At 41.9% G+C, this 25,685-nt stretch overlaps 1 protein-coding gene across 8 annotated transcripts in view; it reads right to left on the bottom strand.

The window, feature by feature from the left end:
• The window catches only part of TSPAN9 (tetraspanin 9), a 275,804-nt gene that overhangs the window by 10,413 nt on the left and 239,706 nt on the right, over positions 1–25,685 (bottom strand). For all 8 annotated transcript variants that reach the window (XM_073314292.2, XM_073314272.2, XM_073314331.2 and 5 more), the window contains 3 exons: positions 4,284–4,475; positions 685–759; positions 149–250 (listed from right to left, as the gene is read on the bottom strand). In XM_073314292.2, the coding sequence (XP_073170393.1) occupies positions 149–250; positions 685–759; positions 4,284–4,475 (369 nt within the window). The remainder of the gene's footprint in view (positions 1–148; positions 251–684; positions 760–4,283; positions 4,476–25,685) is intronic.

The raw sequence follows: 25,685 nt of genomic DNA, 5'->3' as shown, positions 1-25,685 counted from the left end.
TCTTACTTTTGCACAGCACCTTTCATCCCAAAGAATGGCCAAGGCACTTTATGAATGTAAAGTGATACACAAATATTTGACTGTGACTCAAGCCACGTACTTGCCAGTAATGGGATGAGACAGAGAATAAATAAAGAAAATGGGTTACCTCTGCCTGAATGATATTCCATGCGTTCTTCAGCCCCACGTTATTTTCTGTATTGTAAAGCTTAAGACCTTCTTTCAAATCCTTCTTTGCATTCTCATTGACCTATTTCCCATCAAAAAACAAAACACAAGCAGCACTGGTTAAAGGGCAGTATCCCACATGTAGACTTGTAAACATACACTGCCTTTGCCACCCTGGGGTGCACATTTTGACAGATCTCTCACCTGCAGTCAACTGTGGAGACTGCAGGCCTATGAGGGAGGGGAAAAATGGAGGTCCCAGCTTTTGGTTTCAGTTGGAAACTGCAAAACTCAACCGTTCTGCGTCAACCCACACAGAGAATCCTTCCACCTTAACCACTCATTACTCTCAGCCAACATGCGGAGGGGCACACATAAAAATGAAGATCACAAGGTTAAAACAATTTCCATTGAGAAGAGTAAGAAGAATCTAAGTATCTTTGTTTAGCAAAAGTAAACAAAAACCAGCTTAGCTGCCAGAACTGATAAACTAATCTACGGGGTATATTTGCTTACCTTGTCCATATAAACAAAGAACAAAATGAGTAATATCAGCTCTGCCAGGAGAATTATCAGCAAAATGATGAAAAACTAGAACAAAGAGAAACAAAACATGTATACACACTTCCTGAATAAAGAACAAGTTCAAGCACGCTAGACAAGGGCCAGTGGCCTTGACAAACCAGCTTTAAAACATAATTTCTCCAGTGCAATAGAGACAGGAGGTGTTACAGGAAACGCATGAGAATCCCAAATATTTCATGTGAAAATCACGATGGTTGAGAGGACTGCTCTCAGCTATTTTCCCTACACAGAACTTTTTTATGCAGCATATATTTCACATCATTTTTCCACTGATAAATTATCCCTTCCATAATCTAGCCATCCATCTGTTATCCATTTGGTACCCACAAAACTCATCATTTCACAGAACTTCATGAGCATTTTAAACATTACTTAGTAGGCAAATGATATTCAGTACATATATATACATATATACATATATTTTATAGTCTGGGATAGTTTGCAATTCAAATCCCAGGAACATATCCCCCTTTACTCCCCTACCTCTTACCAACCTGCAGCAAAATTTACAGATTAGATTTCAAATTACAAAAGTATATTAATGTTGTTATTATTATTCTCCATAACTTCTGCACTATTGTATTTTCTTTTTCCCAGCCTAAGTTTTCACTAGACTGGGGTTCTAGCCTAGCTGCTGTTCTCCCACTTCCAAGTGTAAGGGCTGATCTACACTAAAGCTGTAAATTGACCTAAATTATGCTATTTCAGTTACGAAAGTTACGTAATGAAGTCGACGTAACTTAGGTCTACTGTCTACACCACACTGTGTTGATGGGAGGTGCTCTCCCACTGATTTACCTTCTGCCTCTCCGGGAGGCGGAGTACAGATGTCGATGGGAGAACGCTCTGCCATCGACTTAGCTTGTCTTCACCAGACCCAATAAATTGTCACTGCTGCATTGATCGCGGCAGTGCCGATTTAGCCAAAAGTATAGACAAACCTTAAGTGTAAACCTGTCTTTAAGCAATGTTTATGTCACTCTAGTTTCATCTCTTGACTGTGCAGTTCACTGGAGCATAGACAGAGAAAGCAGACAATTCCAGCATATTCCTCAGTATGTTCAGCAAATTGAACCCAGACACAAAACCTGCTGCCACAAAGATAAAATTTCCCCTGGTGAAGGAACAAATTCCCAGCAGATAAGCTTTAACTGCATTTGACTATTTTTTGTGCAAAAATTATGTTATTACTTTGCACTTTTATAGCACCTTTCAAATAAGGATCTCAAAGCACTTTTCAAATCTTAGTATTAGTTTGCAGCAAATCACTACGGTATGTCTACACTGCAATCAGTGTGATTGCAGCATGTGTAGACACACCTGAGTTAGCTTTAATTTAGCTACTTGAATAATAATAGCAGCAAAGCCACTGCAGCACGAGCCCTTGGTATGTTCCCCAGCAGCTAGCCTATGCTGCTCCGGCGTCACTGATATTCTTATTGGAGCTAGCTAGATCAAAGCTAGCTCAGGTATGTCTACTATGGGCTGCAGTCACACCTCCAATGGAAGTGCAGACATACCCTATGGTGCATCTAAACATGCTCAGTCATGGGAACACACTTACCCACTCTGGTTGCCTCCCAAAGTGTGAGCTCCAGTATTTGTTACTGCTTTTAATGACCAACAGAGGTCTCAAATGCACCAGCAGACCAGACACATCCAGGGTTTTAAGGGCAGTTCGGACTACAGGGGTGTGACAGCACCCCTGTACAGATGCTGTGGGTGTGAACTAAGAGGTTCCTAGTTTGCATTAACACAGTCTTCTTCAAACAAGACTGCACTAATGTGAAGTAGGAACATTTTAGTTTGTGCCCGCAGCATCTACACAGAGTAGTTATACCGTAGCTCTTTGGTGCACATGGCTATTCATGCAGAGCAGTGTAGACAAGCCCTTAACCCCTTTGTTATTACCTTCTGAGGCAATTTCAAAATATAAAGAGACAATGGCAAATACTTTTTAGCAATACATTTAGATTTTGCGTTTTACAAATGAATTCTAATATGAAGAGAAATATTTTCATGATTTTTTTTTAAATTTCAATAGAGAGGATTTGTTTAAAAAGGAAACATTTCTCAACACCATTGGAAACACAACCAGCAGCATTGCAGCTAACTGTTTGAGACTTAGAGAGTAAAATTAACTAGTCTGTTTTCACTGGCCAAGCTGAATGAAACACAAAAAATAAAGAAACAGCATAAATAGAGAAGAGCAAATTATATCTGCACATTTCCCGCAACTTTAATAACCTGAAGTGACATTCATCATTTTTTTATAAAAAAATCCACGTTTATATGATAACATCACTGCCCCCCGGACTTAGTAACCCCCGGACTTAGGAACCTGGCTTTCTCCTCACATGAAGACGCTGCACTTCCAACCAGCAGAGGTGACTAAGCTGGAGTTCTATGATTTTAAACAGGAAGGGGCTGCTGGCAGAGTCTAGAATTCACTCGCAATTTTAGGCCCACCAAGAGTCCAGAATTATTAACCTGCATGGCCCAGTGGAGATCAGAAGTATTAACCATAACAGGATTCAAAAAAGAACTAGATAAATTCATGGAGGATCGGTCCACCAATTGCTATTAGCCAGGATGGGCAGGAATGGTGTCCCTAGCCTCTATTTGCCAGAAGCTGGGAATGAGTGACAGGGGATGGATCATTTGATGATTACCTGTTCTGTGCATTCCCTCTGGGGCACCTGGCACTGGCCACCATCGGAAGACAGAATACTGGGCTAGACGAACCTCTGATCTGATCCAGTAGAGCCATTCTTATGTTAACTTTTGGGGCACAGTGATTTTCCTGGGCCTTTGATAAGGGGCAGAGTAAAGACTGATGGTGGATTATTGGAGTAGTTATCATTAATGCTTTCAGGACAATTCTTCTAATGTTGAAATTTCTGGATGAATTGCTTGCCTGGCAGCTGTTTTGTGCTTAACTGTACAGTGAGGATTGTTCCTGGTTTGTATTTCATGTTTAATTTATGGTAGTACCTAGACAGGGGGAAATGTTTATAAAAATAAACAAATATAGTGACATATTTGAATAAAACCAAGCAGTGGTATCATTCCACTATATAACTCTCACTACACAATTCCAGAGGAGGAGGATTTTTAAGTTACCCTATCGAGTTTAATTGAGAATACCTGCTACAGAATTACATACATTGGTTTTGAAAGTCAATAGAAACATTATTCCCTAATATGTTCTTTCCCATACAGGTCACTTTTAAAGTAAGCAGTGAAGTAGGGGTCTGTATCCATGGTCATAGAGTCACAGAGTCATTCATAGAGTCACAGAGTCATAGATTCCAGGGCCAGAAGGGACCACTGTGATCATCTAGCCTGACCTTCGGTATAACACAGGCCATAGACTTTCCTCAGAAACATTTCTGTTTGATCTAGAGCATATATTTTAGAATTTAAAAACTGCCAGTGATGGAGAATGCACCAAAACTCTTGGTGAATTGTTCCAACGGTTTATAACCAACTTAAAAACTGATACCTTATTTCCAGTACAGGTTACTTACACTTAGAAGGAGGCACTTGTTTTCCTTGATAGCACCCAGACAACCCAAAAAGCCAGTCACCATGATGATTGTACCAATGGCAATGACAAGATTGGCAGCTGAAAATGATGGAAAGCTGGGAGAAAATGTGGCAAAGTTTCCTTGTGACACTGATAGCCATATTCCCACGCCCAACAGTCCACAGCCGCATAACTGCAAAGAGAGAAAGGTAAAAGCCAACATTAAAAAAGGGGCATATTTCAGTTTCCAAACAGAAAAGTAGTTTGTGGGGTTTAAACTAGTTAAGTGATCAGCCGTAACACTTCATTGCTTGGTGCTAAAAGAATGTGAAATTCAATTTCTTACCTGCAGAACTGTCTTACCTTAGGTTACCATTCAAAGCAAAGATATGGCAGGGTTCTCTCTCTCTCTTTTTAAGAATTAATGAGCAAATCCCACTATTGCCCCTGCAGTGGGGCTCCAGACAGTGGAAGAAGGTGTAGTTTTGATGCACAAGGGGAAGAACAGAATTTGAGGGAATGATAGAAGGATGCATATACCCTCTGCTCAGGTATGGAGCCCCATTCCATGGGGGCTTCTGCATGGCAGCACACAAGTCCATGCATCCACACCACATGGACTGGGGAGGGAAGGTCTCAGAGGCAATTGCAATTATCATCACTCTGTGCCCTGAGGGAAGGATTTCTTCCCTACCCTTCTGCCCCAGGGCTTGGTCATACTATTCAGGCTGGATCTAGGATTTGGCCCGTGTGACCTCATTGCTGCCCCATTGTGTTTTATGAGGCAAAGATCAGATTCCTAAGTGGATGACCTATGCAAAATCCTAGTAATCTGTTGCAGTGAAGGACTCTGGCTATTGCCAAGGAAAATACAAGGTTATTAATAAATAAATACAAAATTAATAAGCCTTTGGTTTTCATTCTTAACAATTTTGCAGGTTCAGGAAATGTTTCTCTCCACCTGCACTGTGTGTGTCGGGAGACAGCAGCCAACTCCAAATGTTCAGGAAGCTGATAGTGTCAACTCGTTTTACTGTGGCTATAATAAACCAAGTTATTTTAGTACAAATTCAAAATGGCTGCCCCTGCATCCTGGTGCCAAATGTCTACCTGTGAACATGTGGGATGCCCAAACAAAGTGGTAACACTGTGATTGAAAGCTGGGAAGTATTTGTAGGCAGCTTTCTGCAGTACTTCATGCAGCTAGCTCTGACTGACATTAAAGGTGAAATTCCCATTGACTTCAATGGGCGCAGGATTGAAGAGAACCCTAAACTAGAAGCACTATGCAGTCATCAAACCATGACAATTGTAGGAAGGAGAAAGCCACAAAGCATTCATTGCAGTGACGCACTAGCACTTGCTGCTGTTTGTCTGTCAGCTTCAGCAAATCGCCACAGCACTTCTCAGCAATTAGCCAAGTTCTGCCTCATCCGGTGTCCGGCCTCGTTGCCCATGTGCATCCTGCACTAGGCAACAGCTGGCACTCAGACTGGGACTCTCCAGCTGAGCAGTTAGTAGCTATACTAAGCTCGGGCTCAGTCCTGCAAGGTACTGAGCATTCCGGCCCTGATCCAGCACAATGGAAAAGAACATGCTGACATGTGAACAGTCCCATTGATTTCAATGGCATTAGACATCTGCTCAAAGTTAAGCATGTGTGTAAGTGCTTTTGCTGGATGAGAAGCCTAGGCTCAGCTAGAAGTTGCTCTTTGTGCATCTGCCACCTTCCTGACTGCAGGAAAATAACTCCTGAAATAATAAATGTTCAGGGTTTCAGAGAAGCCCTGTTTTGACCTCTTCTGATCAGAGAAAATGCCGTTCATAGGGAGGAGCAGAACACAAGCCAGAGAGAGAGAACCTTTTGCTTAGCTGGAACAACTGATTCAAGACATGCTGAGGGTCTGCAGGGGACTATTTAGAAAGGTCCTCAGATCTCAGCATGCTCTCCCCTTTTATCTATTTTGCACATGTTTCACATTTAAACACAAGTTCATGAGGAAAATCACTTAATTCAAGCTAAAGCTACATTTGCAATCTGAACCCACAAAATTGCTGGTGCTCAAATATCTTAGTGATTAATGTAAACACACTAAACACACTAGACAAAGTAAATTAGATTAAATATTGAATCCCATCTAGCCAACTGATTTTTTAAACCTATTAGTGTATCCTTAAGATGGCTATAACTTAAAGAGATGAGAGAAAAATAGATTATTTAATTTATTATTACTATATTTATTGGTATTTTCCCCTATTTTTCCCATTTTGTTTTCTGTTTGTGTTTGACAACACTTCATATGTAGTCAGGTTCCATTCACCTATGTTTTGCTGATGATCAGTTGCACGAGCAACAATATCATCCCTCTCATACACTGCTGTGGGGGATGGAGCGTATTCTAACACATACTCTTCTCCCAACTCTGCATACACGGGGCCTGTCAGTAACACCAGCAGCAAATATTAAACAAACCAGTGATGAAGAGTCAGTTGACCGTTGTGTGCACAGAAAGGAAGGGAATGGGAGGAAGGATGGGCCCAAGCTAGTTTGGTGGTGTTGCTGCTGTCCCCCACCCCTTTAGGGCCCTTTTAAACATCAGCAGGGGAGCAGGGGAAAAAAATCACTTCAAATTAAAAATATTTGAGGACATACTGTTTTAAAGGGTGCTATATCAGAAAAATGTAGCTTATTTAAATGAGTGTCCCTTTCAGAGATCTGAAAACATTTTAAACTCCTTACACTAGGCATGCGCTGACTTTGTCAAGTGTGCTGCTGGCTTTTGCATTCTGTTGTGATGTGGACTCGTATAAACCTTCATGATAACTGTTTCCTAAAAAATAGTTTTGAAAATGCTTTATCACTCCCCTTTCCCGGCACGGCAGCCTGGGAAATGCAAGCTTAGAGTATGAGAGAGAAGGGGGTAAAGTGAGGCACAAATTTCCCTCTCCAGTACTGAGGTAGGACCGATAAAAATCACTAACTCCCTTCCAGTAAAGGTCTCCTCTATTTTGTCCTTGAATCTGTGCAGTTATGGTGCCTCAACCACCTCTCTCAGGAATCTGTTCCATGGCGCAGCTGCTCCGATTGTTAGATGAGAACTGCAACCACTTGTTCAGGACGGGAGTTTGAAAGTTCACAGGGTGAAGAGCAGCTCTCACCATGCAAAAGGCATTTAAGTTTTTAATTACAATTGGCATTTCCAAGCTTTGGGGGGCCCATGTTGCTGAAACCAATATTAGTTTAATATTAGTTTAAAACAATAGCAACATGGGACCCAATGGAAAGGACTGTCAATTATATATTACAGAAAAGGACCAAATATTTAATTCTTAAATAGTAAACACTGAAGCTTTTCTTCAGGGGTTGAAATCAACATGAAAAGCAAGTGCAACATTTGTTTGCGGTCACCACTGCAGGGCTCTCCGATTGCCAGTGTCTACATGGCCATATTCAGCACTAGGCTCAGAAATAGTCATCGTCATTAAACATTTAAATATACTTCAGAGACTGGCCGTAAATTTAGGAGTCTTTAGCACAGAGAAGATCGCTAAATCCATGGAAACGGATACGACTGCCTCGGTGGACTGGAGAAGAGAGGAGAATGGGATCTAGGACAAAACCTTAACGGAAGCTAACAGATTGGAGTAGAAGGGAGAATAAGCAGCCTTCAGAGGAGATGGCAGCAGTGGCAGGAAGAGAACAAGGAGAGCACAGAGTCATGGAAACCACAAGCACATAGGAAGGAGTCAGAGGAGAGGAAATCTAGGCAATGGAAGTGAAAGCACACTCACAGACCGTAAGATGAAGGAGAGGAGGGAGATAATACAGGATAGTAGCTGAAGAGTCACATGGGGTGAGGAAAGGTTTGTTTCAAATCTGGGATATAAAGTGTCCTTGTAGATGAATGGAAAGGAGCAAGTGGAAAGAAAGGGGAAATGACGGGGCATCAGACATACTGAGGGAGGATAGCTAGCAGGAGGGCATGAGATGAGGGACTAGGTAAACAGTAGATGATAAAGGAAGACCTCAGAATCAGACACGAGAGTAGAAGAAGAGAACGATGGAGCGCAGAGGGAAGGAGGAATGACACTCCTGCCAGCATCATTTTTATTTTTGAAAAAACTGACTAAGATCTTGGGCAGAGGTGAGTTCAGAAGAGGGGGACAGCTAGGCAGGGCCAGATTAACGCAGGGGCTTTAGGGGCTGCAGTCCAGGGCCCTGGGCTAAGGGGGGCCCCGGCACAGCAGGGCTCAGGCAGGCTGCCTGCATGCCATGGCCCCACGCCTCTCCCGGAAGTGGCCAGCTGCTGGCACGTCTCTGCGGTCCCGGGCGGGGAAGGGAGGCACATGGAGCCTGCCTGAGCCCTGCTGTGCCGCCAGCCAGGAGCTGCCTATGGTAAAAGCCTCACAGCTGGAGCCTGCACCTCACACCCCCTCCTGCACCCTAAACCCCTGCCCCAGGTCAGAATCCCCCTTGCTCCAAACTCCCTCCCAGAGCCCGCGCCCCTCATGCTCTCCTGCACCCAAACTCTCTGCCCCAGTCTGGAGCCCCCTCCTGCTATCAAACTCCCTCCCAGAAAGAAACAGCTATTATAACAGCTGTTCTAACGTAAGAAGTAGGCTACTTTGAATAAACTTAACTATATTCTACATGTTTTAAGACTGAAATGTAACCCCAGAGTGGCTTTATGTTAATTAAAAGGCTAGCGTTAATAGCCTCAATGCCATAATTGTAATCATTTTGTTGTGTACAGGGGCCCCACAAAATCTAATAGCCTGGGGCCCACAGAAGAGTTAATTCAGCCCTGCAGCTAGAAAGAGTGTTCCAGGAAAGATTCAAAGATAAACCGTACATTTGTGGAGATGGGGTTTGGAGACAAGCAAATCAATATGGCAAGATAAAATCATAGTTTAGAAAGGAAGACAACAGAGCTGAGAAGAGAGAGAACTAACTTAAAGTGCAGGCTGTCCGCAAAGTCACAAGACTGTCTCCAAAAGCATTCCACAGGATGGGTACAAAAATGGAGATAGCTCTGAGAGGAGCAAGAGAACCAAGGCTGAGGCGCAGAGCGGTGGACAGAGAGATACGATCTTCCAATCGGGAGGACCGTGCATTCACTTCCACGAGAGACAGTCATTCACAGTAATGAATGCTGAACTTCTGTAAGTCACCTGCTTACAGGAACAAGAAAGGGTCACCCACAACCCTAGTATGAGCTATCTGTGCTCCCATTCGGCACATTACTATGGCCAAAAAGAAACATATGATATTTGAAATTTAGTGTTTGAAACAAAGACCCCAGAAACTAGTGAAATATCGATCCCATTCCAAGACAGGGCAACAGAATACACTATGGAAATGAAATTTGACTCAAATGCTGAATGGAAAGATTATGGAAGCATCCGGGAGAGGATTCCTTCATAGTGGGAAATACAAGAGTTGTGATATTAGCCTAAACAACTGCTCCATCTAAGCCTGGTATCCCCTCCTCCAGCAATGGCCAATACCTGATGCCTCAGAGAAAGAAAAGCCAACTGGCCAGTTGTGCAATTCATAAGTGTGGATAATTCCTTCCTGATCATGCCAGTGATCATGTTACACACCAAAGTTTGTGATCTGATTATGAGTTCCTCTCTTTGTAGCTTTACAGCTGTAAATGTTAGTAGCATGTTAAAATTAGCCAGCATTTCTAAATCAACCACGTAGTTGTCCTGATGACCAGCTGTGGTTGATTTCACAGGTTGACTAGCCAGTATGTAAAGGATAATGTCCTTTAGCTTGTTATTTCATAGACTTTTTATTTTCCTTCATGTATTGTGCTTCAGTATGTTGTTATACACTCAATACCCAAAAAATGAAGTTGTAAAATACACAAGAACATCAGATGACAGGAGTAATATTTCAAACCCAGTGCAAACCTACACTTTAATATAAGTATCTGGCTTGACTAAAAGGGGAGAAAGTAAAAAGAAAGGCCAGACATTTTAGGATGAAAGAAATGACACATACCACAACTTCCACAAGGTGGCATTCTGTACTGATTACAAGTGCCTAGGTTTACTTTTAAGCAAACTACACCTTATTTTTCTCTCTACAGAACGGCTCAGATTTTGTGCTACCTTTTCAATTTTCCTATCCTTAATTATCCTGCTGAAAATTCATATTCTTCATGCTGAAGATTTATGTTCTAGCCTTAGACCCTGGGCCAAATTCTACTCTCCATGCACTGGTGTAAATCTCTAAAAACCCAACTGACTTCAGATTTAAACCAGTGTAAGTGAGAGCAGAATCCAGCCTGAAACTACATATTTTGAGAATAAGACAGCTTCCTTCAAAACTTTAACCTTTTAATTACACAGAGAGAGAGAGAGAGAAAATGGAAAAGAGGAAAGATTATGCGTTTATTTCTATTTATTGTTGAGGATCTTGTCCTCTTTCCTTTTCCACAACAGAATTACAGAAGGAGGAGCTGAGTGAGGAGATATCTGAGCCTTTAGCGATTATCTTCGAAAACTCATGGAAGACGGAAAAGATTCAAGAGGACATGGAAGAGAGCAAATACAGTGCCAATCTATAAAAAGGGGAAAAAGGACCAACTGGGGCATTACAGACCAGACAGTCTAACTTCAGTACACAGAAAGATAATGGCGCAAATATTCACCTAGAAGATAATAAGGTTTTAAGTAATAGTCAGCATGGATTTGTCAAGAACAAATCACATCAAACCAACCTAATGGCTTTCTTTGACAGGGTAACAAGACTTTGGATGGGGGGAAACAGCAGATGTGGTACATCTTGACTTTAGTAAGCCTTCTGATACTATCTCACATGACCTTCTCATAAACAAACTAGGGAAATACAATCTAGATGGAGCTACTATAAGGTGGGTGCATAACTGGTAATTCTTTGCTCTACTCTGCGCTGATAAGGCCTCAACTGGAGTACTGTGTCCAGTTCTGGATGCCACATTTCAGGAAAGATAAGGTCAAACTGGAGAAATCCCAGGGAAGAGCAACAAAAACGATTAAAGGTCTGGAAAATATGACCTATGAGTAAGGCTAACATTGTGTCAGGGATATTTTTAGTAAAAGTCATGGACCGGTCATGGGCAATAATGAAAAATATATGAAAGCCCATGACCTGTTCTTGACTTTTACTAAAAATATCCCTGACAAAATGGGGAGCCTGGGCAGCTGCGGGTGGCTGGGAGCTCCAGGGGCCCCCTCCGCTGGTGGCCCTGAGTTGCGTGGCTCCCCGCACCTCTCCTGACAGCCCAGAGCTGTGGGGTTCCTCCTGTCACCAGCAGCCGCCAGCAGCTCTGGGGTTCTCCCCTGCCACGCAGGGGTGACTGGGAGCAGCGGGGGTACCCCCCTGCTGCCCGGGAGCTCTGAGGGTCCCTCCTGCTGTCCACACTGGCCGGAAGCGGCGGCTGTTCCCCCTGCCACCCACGGCGGCCAGCTTCAAGAGTCCCCCCGATGCTCACAGCGGAGGGGAGCGGCAGGGGTGCCCTGTGATGCCTGCGATAGCCAGGAGTAGCAGGGAGCTCCGAGAGTCCCCCCTGCCACCCGGGGACGCAGGAAGCTGCCGGGGTCCCCCATGCCACCCACAGCATAGAGAAGTGGTGGGGGTGCCCCTTGCCACCTGCTGTGGCTGGGAGCTGCGGGGACTCCTGCCACCCAGAGTAGCGGGGGTACCCCAGAGCTCCATGCCTCCGCAGGTGGCAGGGGACCCTGCAGCTCCCAGCCAGTGCTGGCTGAAGTCATGGAGGTCTTTGGAAGTCACAGATTCCATGACTTCTGTGACCTCTGTGACTAAATCGCAGCCTTACCTATGAGGAAAGATTTAAAAAAATAATAATTTGTTTGATATGGAGAAGAGAAGCCTGAGGGGGGACATGATAACTGTTTTCAAGTACATAAAATGTTGTTATAAGGAGGAGTGTGAAAAATTGTTCTCCTGAACCTCTGAGGGTAGGACAAGAAGCAAATGGGTTTAAATTACAGCAAGGGAAATTCAGGTTGGACATCAGGAAAAACTTCCCAACTGTCAGGGTGGTTAAGCACAGGAACAAATTGCCTAGGGAGGTTGTTGAATCTCCATCACTGGAGGTTTTTCAGAACAGGTTAGACAAACACCTGTCAGGAATGGTCTAGTTATTAGTTAGTTCTGCCTTGAGTGCAGGGGACTGAACTAGTTGACCTCTCGAGGTCCCTTCCAGCCATACACTTTTAGAAATAGAAAATACGTACTGAGTCATCTTCGCCATCCCTCTGTGGCTGTAGGATTGTTCACCATATTCTCCTATACTTTTGCTCAGCCTTAAGTTACTCAAGTGATGGTGCTTCCACCATTTTGCCCAGGGATATTATTCTATCGTCTAAGAAATCTCACTGGATTTCCCCCCACCCCCGATATTAATCTAAAAAGCACTTCTGCTGAATTCCCTCTTATTATTCCAAATTATAACTCCTTACATCACCCTAAAAAACTTCTCTCTCTCCTTGGGGTTTATATTCTACAAATACCTTTATAAAAGTATTATTTTACACATTCATAAACTTATACTTTAGTTATCATGTGCTCAAGCTACACTAAACATATTTAGGGCTTCTTGAAAGATCTTTCCTCAGAAGTCACTCTCCAGACTCAGAATCATTTTGCTATCTTTCTCATGAATTCATAGATTCATAGATACTAAGGTCAGAAGGGACCATTATGATCATCTAGTCTGACCTCCTGCACAACACAGGCCACAGAATCTCACCCACCCACTCCTGCAAAAAACCTCACCTATGTCTGAGCTATTGAAGTCCTCAAATCATGGTTTAAAGACTTCAAGGAGCAGAGAATCCTCAAGCAAGTGACCCGTGCCCCATGCTACAGAGGAAGGCGAAAAACCTCCAGAGCCTCTTCCAATCTGCCCTGGAGGAAAATTCCTTCCCGACCCCAAATATGGCAATCAGCTAAACCCTGAGCATAAGGGCAAGATTCACCAGCCAGATACTACAGAAAATTCTTTCCTGGGTAACTCAGATCCCACCCCATCTAACACCCCATCACAGGCCATTAGGCCTATTTACCATGAATATTTAAAGATCAATTAATTACCAAAATCATGTTCTCTCTCCAAAAAGTCAACATACATCTGATATTGTGGTGACCTGAAAGAAATACAGTATTCTACAGGAAGTCTTACTAGAGTCATATGTAAGAAAATGGGCTCTGATCTTGTGGTGTCTTAGAAAACACAAGAACCCTTATGTGTGAACTCAAAGAAGAGGCCTTCTAAGTGGAAGCATCATTCAAAGCAGCAAACAGGTTATTTGGTTGCATTAAACAAGGGAAAGAAAATATAGAAAATAATATAAGTATGATATTCAACAATGGAGCACTGTGTCCATATTTAGTCATCTTATTTTAAACAAGATATGGTAAAGATTGAAAAGCCAAGAGAAGGACAACACAGATGGTCAGAGGTATTCCAAAACTGACATACTATATGAAGGGAGATTGTATACAGGATTATCTAGCCTAGAAGGCATTATTAAAGAGGATATGAATGAAGTATTCAGAACTATGAAGGTCAGAGTGAAAATTGATCGGCCCCTCTATTTTCACCTTATCCCACAATGAAAATAAGTGGACACTTGACAATTAATGCACAGTATATTTTGCTTCATGCAGCATATAGGTAATTTGAGGAACTCTTTGCCACAGAAGATTATCAAAGTAAAATACTGTGGCTATAATTTACAAAAGTGGCTGGATAATTACATTACCACTAATGGCATTTGTTGTTTTGCAGGCTAAAATAAAGATAATGATGTTTCATACTTCCTGGAGCAAGATAACCCACCCAGGGTCAGGCAAAGCTACTGAGCAGCAAACAAATGATGAGGAAGGGAAAGTAGGAAGGTAAGACCTGGTAAATTTTACTAGCAGAATAAGCTGTCATTAGAAGAAACAACAGCTGGAACAATGAGTGACAACCAAAGGAACCAAGGTTGCCTGAAGCAGAAGCTACTTCATATTTAATTTGCTACATGAAGAACAAAAGAGGACATATATGCACAAAATACAGCTGATTTCTTTTCCTGAACTTGAGCCAGTGAGATTCCAGAAGCATCTGAAGTCACCGAGACATATTAGGGTATCTGAATCTAACAAAGGTAGGCAATGCCTGGAGGAAAAGGCTGAAACCACATAATGAACAGATATGCAGAAACAGTGAACATGGAAAAATGTTGCAACAAGAAAGAAAGAAAGACAGAAAGAAATTTACTCTTGACATCAGATAGTTTACCACTGAAGAAATACAGGGACTAAGCGAAGGCTTAGGACAGATGTAAGAACATCCAAGTACAGCAAGCAAATACCGAGAGAAAGCCACTAGAGACAAAGAAGAGAGACAAGTGATCTTGATTTGTAATTTCACATTGAAGAACATGTCCTGGTTCAGATACAGAGAACACTCCATTTTCTGGAACAGATTTACGGGTAATACAGATGATATTCTGAAAAATGACAGGAACTCCCCACTTATAGTCCACCTGGGAAGGACCCAGGTGAAGGGAGATGAGGCAAAATCAAGAATGAACTGACAGACAGAAAAGCAGAAATGGAGGTCAATGCAGGTAATCTACTCAGGAGACCTTCAGTGATAAGGAGAGACTTTTTGGATTTGATGACCCTCCACTCCACTGAAGCAGATGGCATACCAAACTCCTGGTTTCTCAATTGGCTGGGCTTGTTAGAAGGTCTTTAAACAAGCCAGAACATTAGCACAAGGGGAACTTTCTCTTAGCTCAAAAAGTCTGAGGCTTTGTCTACACTACAGTTTTGTTGGCACAAGGCAGCTTTTGTTGAAAACAGTGGAGGTGTACACACTACAACGTTCCCACCGCCAACAAAACTCTCCTGCTTTGCCAACAAAATAAAACCACCTTGACGAGAGGCATAGAGCTTTTTGTGTCAAAGTTAGATTGATGAAGTGTCAGTGTAGACACTGCATTTGTTATGTCGCCGTAACTGGCCTCCAGGAGATATCACACAATGCCCACTATGACCGCTCATTGTTTTGAACTCCACTGCCCTGTATACAGCTACAAAAACATGCACTCCGCCCCTTTCAAAGCCCCAGGAAGTTTTGAAACTGCTCAGTGTGGAAAGCTCACATAAGTACTGTCCAGCTGAGCATGCTGGCTCCTGGCAGTAAACACACTCCTGCGTGGAGTACGGGTGTGTGTCCTGCTCTCTGTCAATGCAAGAGCTACTAGTGTGGATGTGCTCCACCGACACAAGGAGCAGTGTGGATATGCAACAGCAGTTTAATTAGTGGTGGCTCTACGTCAGCGTAACTTGTGTCGACAAAACTCTGTAGTGTAGATAACTGCCCACTATTTTGAATGATTTCTTGCAACATGGGATAACTCCAAATTGCTTAGCAATCTGTTCTACCTTGTGTTTAGCTGTGGCAGTCTGATTACCTTTCCTAGACCTGAAGAACAGCTCTGTGGAAAAGAAGTTAGTCCAGTAGTAGATATTACCTCACCCACCTTGTCACTCAACAAATGTGGTATACTTATAGACCACTCCTCTGTCAAAAGATAATACAGTGAATTTCCCATCTTTTTTTTTGTGGAGCCTCTCCACGCTTCTGAGTGGATTGGTGCCTGGGTAACCCACCAACATTGTGACCCCTTGTGCTATTGTCCCAGTACAGTTACCATGGTCCGTCTTTTTATCTATCCTCTTTTCTCTCATCTTTTCCCATTTTGATCACTTAACTAGCTTGCAATTTTTTTGTGGAGATAGGATCATGGATAGTAAGGCTAGAGAGGTAATGCCAAATATTGCTCTTTTCCACCATCCAGAGACTTCTTAACTGGTCTCCTACAAAATAAGATGGATATTTTCTCTACATCAGTTTGGGGCCTGATCCAAAACTCATTTATGTCAATGGGAAGAGTCCCATTGACTTCAGTGTGCTCTGGAGGGAATGAAACTCACATGAAAATTAATTCAAGGCAGTACTGGATGCCTTTAATAAAAAAGTATTGTTCTATGTTCTGTTTTAACAGGGATGATGTGTGTAATATTAGTTCAATACTACCTTTATTGTGAAAGTACTGGTTTTCCCAACTGGAAAGTCCACCACCAGAAGAAGGGGTCTTTACATAATCACTGCTTTGTTGAGAGCATAATAGAGGCTATTGTGCAAAAAAAGCATAAGAATTAATGTACCGGTATCCTAAGTGTCCACATACAGAGGCAAGAAATATAGGAAATAAAGAAGGTGAGCTACAGGTGGTAATTAAGGATGCAGGTTGTGGGAATTTATTTATGTTTACCTGAAAATTTCCTTTCTTTAAGTAATAAAGTTCACAGCAGCTTGGAGGCAGAACCAGACCTGCCTGTCACTGGTGTGGTTAGATGCTTGGCTACGTGTGTGTGTTCTCCCTGTGTGTTGCCCCAGCTCGGCGCAGATAGCTGGCACAGCAGACCTCGAGCAAACCGCCCAATGACCACAAGATCCATTAAGGTATGAAGGCGCCAGGCCAGGTTTATTGTTGACACAGCACGGTAGTAACACCTGTCAGACTCTAAAGAGGTTACTAAGACATGTATGCCCATAACAGTGGACGCAGCTCAGTGAATGGTGGAACTTTCTATTCCCGCCTCAGCTGGACCAAGACACTCTCTCAGAGATACCTCTTTATACCCTGATACAAACAAATTACGTACTGCCCCTCTGACACAGTTACTGTCCCCTGACATGGTTAGTTATTACGCATTTCCTTGTATATGTTGGTTCGATTAAAACACATTTATTCATTACACTGTCATCCTGACCTTATCTTTTAGGAGGGATCAGTGTGTTCCTGTTCTCCTTGGGAAATGTTTTTGTACCATCCTTGATATCGGGGTATTCTGGTACCACTCTTCTGGACTGCGTTTGCATGAGCACTCTGTGTCTAGCACTTTTTAGGAATGTGTGTTTCTGCAATAGCCGCCCTGTTCCAGCCAGGTTCTGTGAGCTTGCAAACAGGCAGAGCCTGTCATTTGCTCACAGCCTGACTTCTGCTAACTTTGCTGTATATCAGCAAAGCTTGCCCACTACTTTAGCTCAGGCCTCTGATACACGGGCTTATATCTCTGGCTCTCTTCCTACTGCATTTGGCAGCAAGGGAATGTCCCCCCTCTTGAGGTTCCCTTTAGTTCTGTCAGCTTCTCAACCAGCATAATTCCATTCTACTTTCCTACATTATACATTGTGTTAACGATACTTTTTTTTTTTAAAAAAAAAAGCACAACAGTTTCTGCCTCTGCAGACGATAGGGATAATCTCCCCTAATGAAATACACCAGAAGCTTTAGATGTCAGTTTCCATTTCTGTTCTGGATGATCATTTGTCTCCATGGTGAGCTGGATCTGTGGACCTTATTACGCATCAAAAAGAAATTTTCAGGTTATCACATATAACATTTTCCTATTCTTTCTCATGGTAAGGTCCACATATCCGTTACAATGGGAATTTTCATAGTGTGCCTCCAGGGTAGAAAGCAGAATCGTCATTTAAATACAGAGAGGCAAAATGAGGTCAATCATATATCCTCTATCTTCTCGGGGCCCTGAAACATGGAGAATACTTTTGCCGAAAAATGGCAATGGCTAAAGCTGAATGACAATAAGTAAAATGGAATGAATTTATGTATTGATAGCCATGGGGCTGCCTTCAACAGACCCCAATGCAGAAGACATGAGTTCTCTGTCCTGAGTATGCCAGTGCTCCTACAGAATGGACTTGGATGCCTGACAAAAAAATATTTCCTGACTTAACTTTGGTAATGAATGCTATGACTGCTGTGAGTACTACGTGTCTGAATTAAAAGTACAATACTGGTCTCACCTGACAACTTCATAAACTCATCTGATTGGAAGCTATATGGAAGTTTACTTTAATGGATAGGAATTATAATGACTCCTGCCACAGCTTCCCATAGCTCCCATTGGCTGGGAACTGCAGGCAGCTGTGCAAATGTAAACAGACAGGTTGCCCACCACTGATATACGTAGATATAATCTGTATAGAGCTCTTATAAAAAAGCAGAATACAAGAAAAGCTCTGAGATAAGTGAAGTCCTGTAATGGAGAATACTTTGCAGGACTGGGACTTAAAGTGAAGAAGGAAAACTCAGTGGATGTAATATATTGTATTTGGATTTAGTAAAACATCTGATACTGTGTCTCACAAAATCTGCATTGACAATTGAACAATTCCATAAGAGCATTCAGGTAAGATGAAAACTGCTTAATGACTAAACAAAGGATGATAAATGGCAATGGATCAATTTTTGTTGAGGGGTCTCATAGGGTAAAATATCGATTAGCGTTAGGACTGGTCTTATTTCATATTGTCATTAACGATCTAGAACAGACTGTAAACATCATGTTAATGAAATTCATATATGACAAATTGGAAGTATTTAAAAACACAAGTGAGAACTCAGATATAATTCAAAGGGGCCTAGAGAGATTAGTAGCACGGCGAGGAAATAAGAAAATTAGATTCAAGTGGGAAAAATACAGAGGTGATTGAAACCAGAAGGTCTTACAGGACTCTCAAACATCTGTTGAATGACTAAATACAGCGAAACATAGACCAAAGAGATTTCTAAATTACACAGGGAACAACTGCATGATCCAGAGAAGAAGCCATTATGGATTCTCTCCTCCCCATACAGAGGAATTGATTGAAAAGACAACATTAATTAAGGTTCGGAATTGTACACATACAGAAGTCAGGAAATTCAAAAGTCAAGGTTCTCACAGAAATATTATCTTGGTGCATTTATTAGAATGTGCAATTATGCTCAATTTGATAATACTACTGACAACAACAGTTCTATTTAGGTGTTTAAATAGAGTAATTAAGCTTTACAGCACATCCTTCCTATCAAAACCATTTTTCTCACTGCCAGGAAATAGGATGTCATCAGAATCTCTAAGCAGTGCATCCTAATGAATGAATATCCAAGACCTCAAGCTAACAAAACAGGTCTCAGCAGTAAGCCCTATTTCCTTAAGACATACAAGTCTAAGGACAAGTCTGGAACGTAAAGCTTGGGGATTAAGTTCGGTTTTGTATTTAATTCTTGTATATGAGCTATCTCCATACACAAATTTTAAACTCTACTCAAGAATGTAAACTGCAAAGCTCTCTCTGGCTGTACATTTTTTAGAAAGTTACTTTAAAGCCATCAGCTTAGAGATTTTCCTAATTATTGTCCTAAATATTACCCTGCAATTGATTTCACTTGAAATGTGGATCTACTTTGAAAAGTGACTGTGTAGAAATGGCACCTTCTTTCAGAATGGATCTGCTTCCTGGATGTATTCAGAATCAGATCTGCTGACTTTGGTAGCTAAAGCAAGAGTTAACTGCTGTTTACTCCTGTTAGCCCTGCAGAACCAACCAACAGAGAACTAAAGAAGGAAACTATAGACCAGTCATCTGACTTTGATATCTGGGAAGCTACTAGAGCAATGTATAAAACATTCAATTTGCAAATGCCTGGAGGATGAAGGGATAATCACAAGCAGCCAGCATGGATTTACCAAGAACAAATCATGCCAAACCAGCTTGATTTCCTTCTTTGACAGGTTTCAGAGTAACAGCCGTGTTAGTCTGTATTCGCAAAAAGAAAAGGAGGACTTGTGGCACCTTAGAGACTAACCAATTTATTAGAGCATAAGCTTTCGTGATGCATCTGATGAAGTGAGCTGTAGCTCACGAAAGCTTATGCTCTAATAAATTGGTTAGTCTCTAAGGTGCCACAAGTCCTCCTTTTCTTTCTTTGACAGGGTAACTGATTTCGTGGATAGGGGGAATGCAGTAGACATATTATACTTGGACTTCAGCAAGACTTTTGACACAGTCCCACATGACATTCTGATAAGTAAGATGAAGAAATGCAGGCTCGACAGAACTACCATTGAGTGGATACATAATTGGTTAAAAAAAACACAAACAAAAAGTAACTATTAATGGAATGATGTTGGATTGGAGGGAGGTTTCAAGTGGGGTTCCACAGGGATCTGTTCTGGGTCCAATGTTGCAATTTTAGGTTGCATTAGCAGAGGCATAGCATGCAAGTCATTGGAGTGACAGTACCACTCTACATGGCGCTGGTTAGGCCTCAGCTGGAGGACTGTGTCCAATTATGGTGACCAATGTAAAAACAGGATGTGAAGAAACTGAAAAGGATCTAGTGGCAAGCAATGAAGATGATCAAAGGGATGGAATGCAAACCATTCGAACAAAGGTTGAAGGAACCGGGTATGTTTAGTTTGGGAAAGAGGAGATTAAAGAGGGATGCGATAGCTGTCTCCAAATACTTGAAAGGCTGCCACAAAAAAGAGAGAGAAAAGCTGTTCTCTTTTGCCACAGAGCGCAGGACAAGAGGCAGTGGGTTCAAACTACAGCACAGCAGATTTAGATTAAATCTCAGGAAAAACTTCCTAACTGTAAGAACAGTAAGACAATAGAACAGACTGCTTAGGGAGGTTGTGGAAGCGTCTTCATTGGGGATTGTCAAAAGGAGGCTGGATAGCCATCTGTCCTCGATGGTTTAGACACAACAAATCCTGCAACTTGGCAAGGGGTTAGACTAGATGACCCTTGTGGTCCCTTCTACTGATTTTAAGACAGAGAGAGTTGGATTCTATTCCTTCAGTTCTTTGAATCATTAACAGAATTTTTTTTTTACTGCATTGCAACTGCAGTGCCAATCATTTACACCTGTGCAAGCCAAGCCCACTGAAGGCAGTAGGTTTGTACAGGTGTCACTAACTTGAGAGTCTTTAATTATAGGTAATGATGTGTGAGAAGGAAAGAGCCCAGGGTGAACCTGAGGGTTTGGAAGTTAGGGGGAAATACTGTCAGTTGTAAACTAAGCACATTTTATATAGAAATTAAGAGACAGACATTTTTAGTGTCACTTTTCAAAGCAGAAATGCAATTTAAGGGCAAACAGCACATCTGTATCAAATGCAAACTCCCAAAGGTTAGGGTGACCAGACATCAAGTGTGAAAAATCAGGATGGGGGTGGGGGGTAATAGAAGCCTATATAAGAAAAAGCCCCAAATATCGGGACTGTCCCTATAAAATCGGGACATCTGGTCACCCTACCAAAGGTTCAGTGCCCTAGGAGAGTTTAGCAATTTATCAGACAAGATGGGAAATCTTATGTCCTGTCATTAACACACACAAAAATCACATTCAGTTCTCCAGAATTTGAATTTTACAACAGTTGCATTATGACAGTGTTTATTATTAAAGGCCTTTGAAACTAGAACCACGTAGTGCCACCGTGCAAATACATCTGGGCACACAACATCTTTTGTTGCTTTTTCCAAGTTGTATATTTATGTATTCCATTCAACATTGGTGCTTGTGTCTGAATCATTACTGCTTATAAAGTATGTTTCCTCTTCCTTACTGATGTGCACATTCTACTATATTAACTGAGGTAAGTTTATTGTCCATTGTCATATGTGCTAAACAATTCAGCCTTCACAGTTATACCTTCACCAAATCTAGGCACCTCCATTAGTCATGTGTTATTAATTTGTCTCTTTCTTCCCAAGCCAATCCTCCTGATGCCTCTTTATCCTTTTTGTTTCTATTCATCACAGCTGCTTAATGCTTCTGTATTTTTTAAAATTATATATGTGTGTCAGATGAGACACCAGCCTACATTTCTAATCCCAGACCAGTCTACAAACTTGAGAAAGAAACTTTATGGCAGAAAAGACATTACCAGTCTCCCATGGTTTAAGATACTCTATTGAAGGTATACTGTGGTGCATTCCCAAGAATGCAGTTGAGTATCCCAAGCAATCAGCACTTTCCATAGACTCAAAAGAAATTAGCAGTGGCTTAAACTAAATTCTACAAACCACTGACTTCCCTCTTTGCCCTCAGCCACTTGGAGACATCTCTGAGTCAAGATTCAGGGCTTTAGAGTGAGAAAAATCCCTCTGCAAAGGCTGCTTATAAACCAACCACTGTATGTGTAAGAAACTGACAACAAGTTATGTAGAGAGACTGTTTATGTCAGCTATTTGTATCAGGCTTCTCTGTTATCTAGCCTCAGAGGGCTATCCAAACAATGTAGGCACTTTGATATTCCACATGTGAATTGAACAAAAGAAAGGGCCTGATTCTCCTCTGACTTCCACCGGTTTCACATAGTGTGACTCCACTGACTTCTAGTTTTACTCTAAGTGAAATCAGAATCTGGTCCAGAGACCAGAAAAGACTTTGTATTATCTACACCTTCCTGTTATTCCATACACACAAAGTAGGTAGCATTAGATACAACTAAAAGTTTCAATATTAAAATATTAAAAGATGAACAGAGGCATGACGTACAAAGTCAGGAAAAGAACCCACGTAGTTTGTCCTCAGCCCTATCAGCTGTATTACATATTGAAGTACAACTTTTTGTAAAATAAGGCAAAATGTTTTGGGGCTATGATCAATGTTTAAAGCAAAAATCAGTAACGGTACACAACTCCCATATTAAATCCTGCAGAGAAACGATAGCATTACAATTCACTGGCTAACCCCGACCCAGGTTTTCCTGTTGTGACATCCAAAACTCTACTGACGCTCTGTGGTACTTTGTAGTGTTCTAGACTTACTGCTTGGGAAAGTTCATCTCCTGAAGAGCTGGAGTGCTTCCCATTTTTCATAGATTCTCTGGCAAAGGCTCTTAGGTAAGGAGGTTATTAAATCCTCCCCCCATTGAAAGTGGACCCTCTACCTCTTGCTGCCTGTGAATAGTTGAACAACCTAAGGCAGATTTCAGAGTAACAGCCGTGTTAGTCTGTATTCGCAAAAAGAAAAGGAGTACTTGTGGCACCTTAGAGACTAACCAATTTATCTGAGCATAAGCTTTCGTCAGCTACAGCTCACTTCATCGGATGAAGTGAGCTGTAGCTGACGAAAGCTTATGCTCAGATAAATTGGTTTGTCTCTAAGGTGCCACAAGTACTCCTTTTCTTTTTGCTAAGACAGATGAAACCCTCTGTCTCCACTCCACTGGAAATGCTGCAGTGCAGAGACCACATTCCTTCAAAGGGGCAACCAATGAGGACAGCCGTTATTACACATGCGCCAGAAGAATGGAAGAGTCCAGGACAGCACCTATTCACTACAATGATTGGTGCTATAGGAATAAGACGAGATACAGAGGACAGTAGGGCTGAACTCCTCTGAGCACATCAAATCTTGTCCCTCCATTCCTGTCCAATAATCTTCAGTTGGAAGCTGAGAAAAATGGAGTTATGTTGCCCCAAATATAAAATAAGAAAGAAAATTCGGCAGAATTGTCCATGGGTGGATGGACATTTAAGTCAGGCTAGCCTCCCGTTCCTCCCCCCGGCCACCACAAAAAATCGGTTGCATCAAATTGACACAAGAATGCTTAACAAAATATGGATGGTTTTGATGCAAGTTATCTTTGAGCCCTACTCCCAATAAGTCAGTTGCAAAATTTCTACTGACTTGTACAGAAGCAGGTCCTCAGAGTTTGCAGTTCATTGCTGGTATTATTTCAAATAACTCTGTGTATCAGAATATGTTATTTTCTTAAGCAGATGTAGTCTGTACATTGAAATACTGTACACATCAAGCTGTTTTCCTAATCTTTAGACAAAAGTATGGCTTTCATCAGAAGCAGTTTTCCTGGATATGCAAGGTCTATTTGGGATCCAGAAAGACGTGTCCATAAACACGAAATACTGTATTCATGTATGCATGTCAGGAATATTTAGAGTTTTATAGATATAGTTTAAATAAAGCAAACATTCTGATTCTAGATCAGAATTTTCTGACTGGTCATGATCTGAATATTCAGCAGACTAGCTGAATCAAGGTAGAACATACCCACAAAAATCAGACAAACACACAATAGACCAACTATGCAGTAGAGTATTTAATATAGAACTGATCCTGCTGGGTGTTGAGCACCCTTCTTACTCCCATTGTCTTGCACCTCACAGTTTTGGGCTCTATGAAAGTACTACTTAATGCTTGTATTCAAAGGACTGCATAGGGAACGATCAGCAAGGGATGATCTTAAAGGATTTAGGAAAATGCTTGTAGAAGAGAACTGTGTCATGGGGCTTCTCCCAATTCCAATGTCAACTTAAACTGAAATAGAAAGAGCTGAAGTCAAGAATAGCACATCATAAAATGAGGGGGAGGTTTCAATCACTGTCGTGTTTGTTCTTCAAATGTTATTTTGTTTTGCATATACTGTGAAAAAACATTCTTGATGCCAGAAAGGTTATCAGCTAAACAAGAAGTTGCTATTGCTGGATAAGAGAGAAGAGAGGAGATGTTATCATGGGATCTGAAAACTTTTCGGTATTAGAAGAGATGGAGGCAGAAGAACTCTGAGAAATTTAGTATCACAATCTCAGCAATGATTACAACTCCAGCAGTTATTACTTACATGCACGCAAGATGCATGTATATTTATAGCCACAGGTCAGGGAAAACCCACTTGCTCTGGGGAGTGGGAATTTTGGAGGCATGAACAGACAGCAGACAAGTGAGGAGCAGAGCCTCAAGAGGAATGGAGGGAGGGAGAGTAGGAAACTGGAAGAGAGTAAGGCAGGGGAGGGGCAGAGTAAGCCACGAGATTTTTCTAGATGGGGATAGCAAAGAGGAGGTTATTGGGGGGAGGTGCAAGTGAATATAGCCTGTGGTGGGTAGTGCATGTGTGTGACTTTTCAGGAGCACAGCTTTCTTCTCACAGGCTAGTAGGAATTGAGTCAGTGTAGAAAAATCTTTCTGAGCCCCCTCTCTCAATTTAGTCTGCCTGGGATACACAATAGATGCTTTACCTCTAACGCCAAAACTGATCCTTCGTTAAAAGACAATCCATCACTAACAGACATTACGCGGTGTTGCATGCTGCCTCCACCCCCCAGAGGTGAACAGCAATTCTGCTGGCGCCGCTGGCAGGACAGCCTCCTGGCTCACTCTATTACATGGATATTCTGAAGCTCTTATGGGATAAAAATAATTCAGTTGGAAACTATTTGTGTGGCTACCTTGAGATACAAGGCTGGGTCTAGTGTTAAGGAGAGGAAACCTCCTCCTAATAGAGTCCAACTCTTTTCTAGACTTCCTGGACACAAATGAATCAGATATCAAGACAAACTGACATAAACATTCCCAGGAAAACATGAAAGGTGATGCCTTCCCCTGAACAAAGGCCTGTCGGGAAGAAGCTTCCCTAACCCAGAAGTTTCTTCCTCAAACTGTGCCACCAGCGGGGAATTCCAGATCTCGATCCTTCTGCAACACTCAGAATCACAGATCT

This window comes from Lepidochelys kempii, chromosome 1 (assembly GCF_965140285.1).
Source record: "Lepidochelys kempii isolate rLepKem1 chromosome 1, rLepKem1.hap1, whole genome shotgun sequence".
In the NCBI taxonomy this organism is placed as follows: Eukaryota; Metazoa; Chordata; order Testudines; family Cheloniidae; genus Lepidochelys; species Lepidochelys kempii.
The sequence above is the reverse complement of the archived record's forward strand: the minus strand, read 5'-3'. Positions and strand labels throughout refer to the sequence as shown.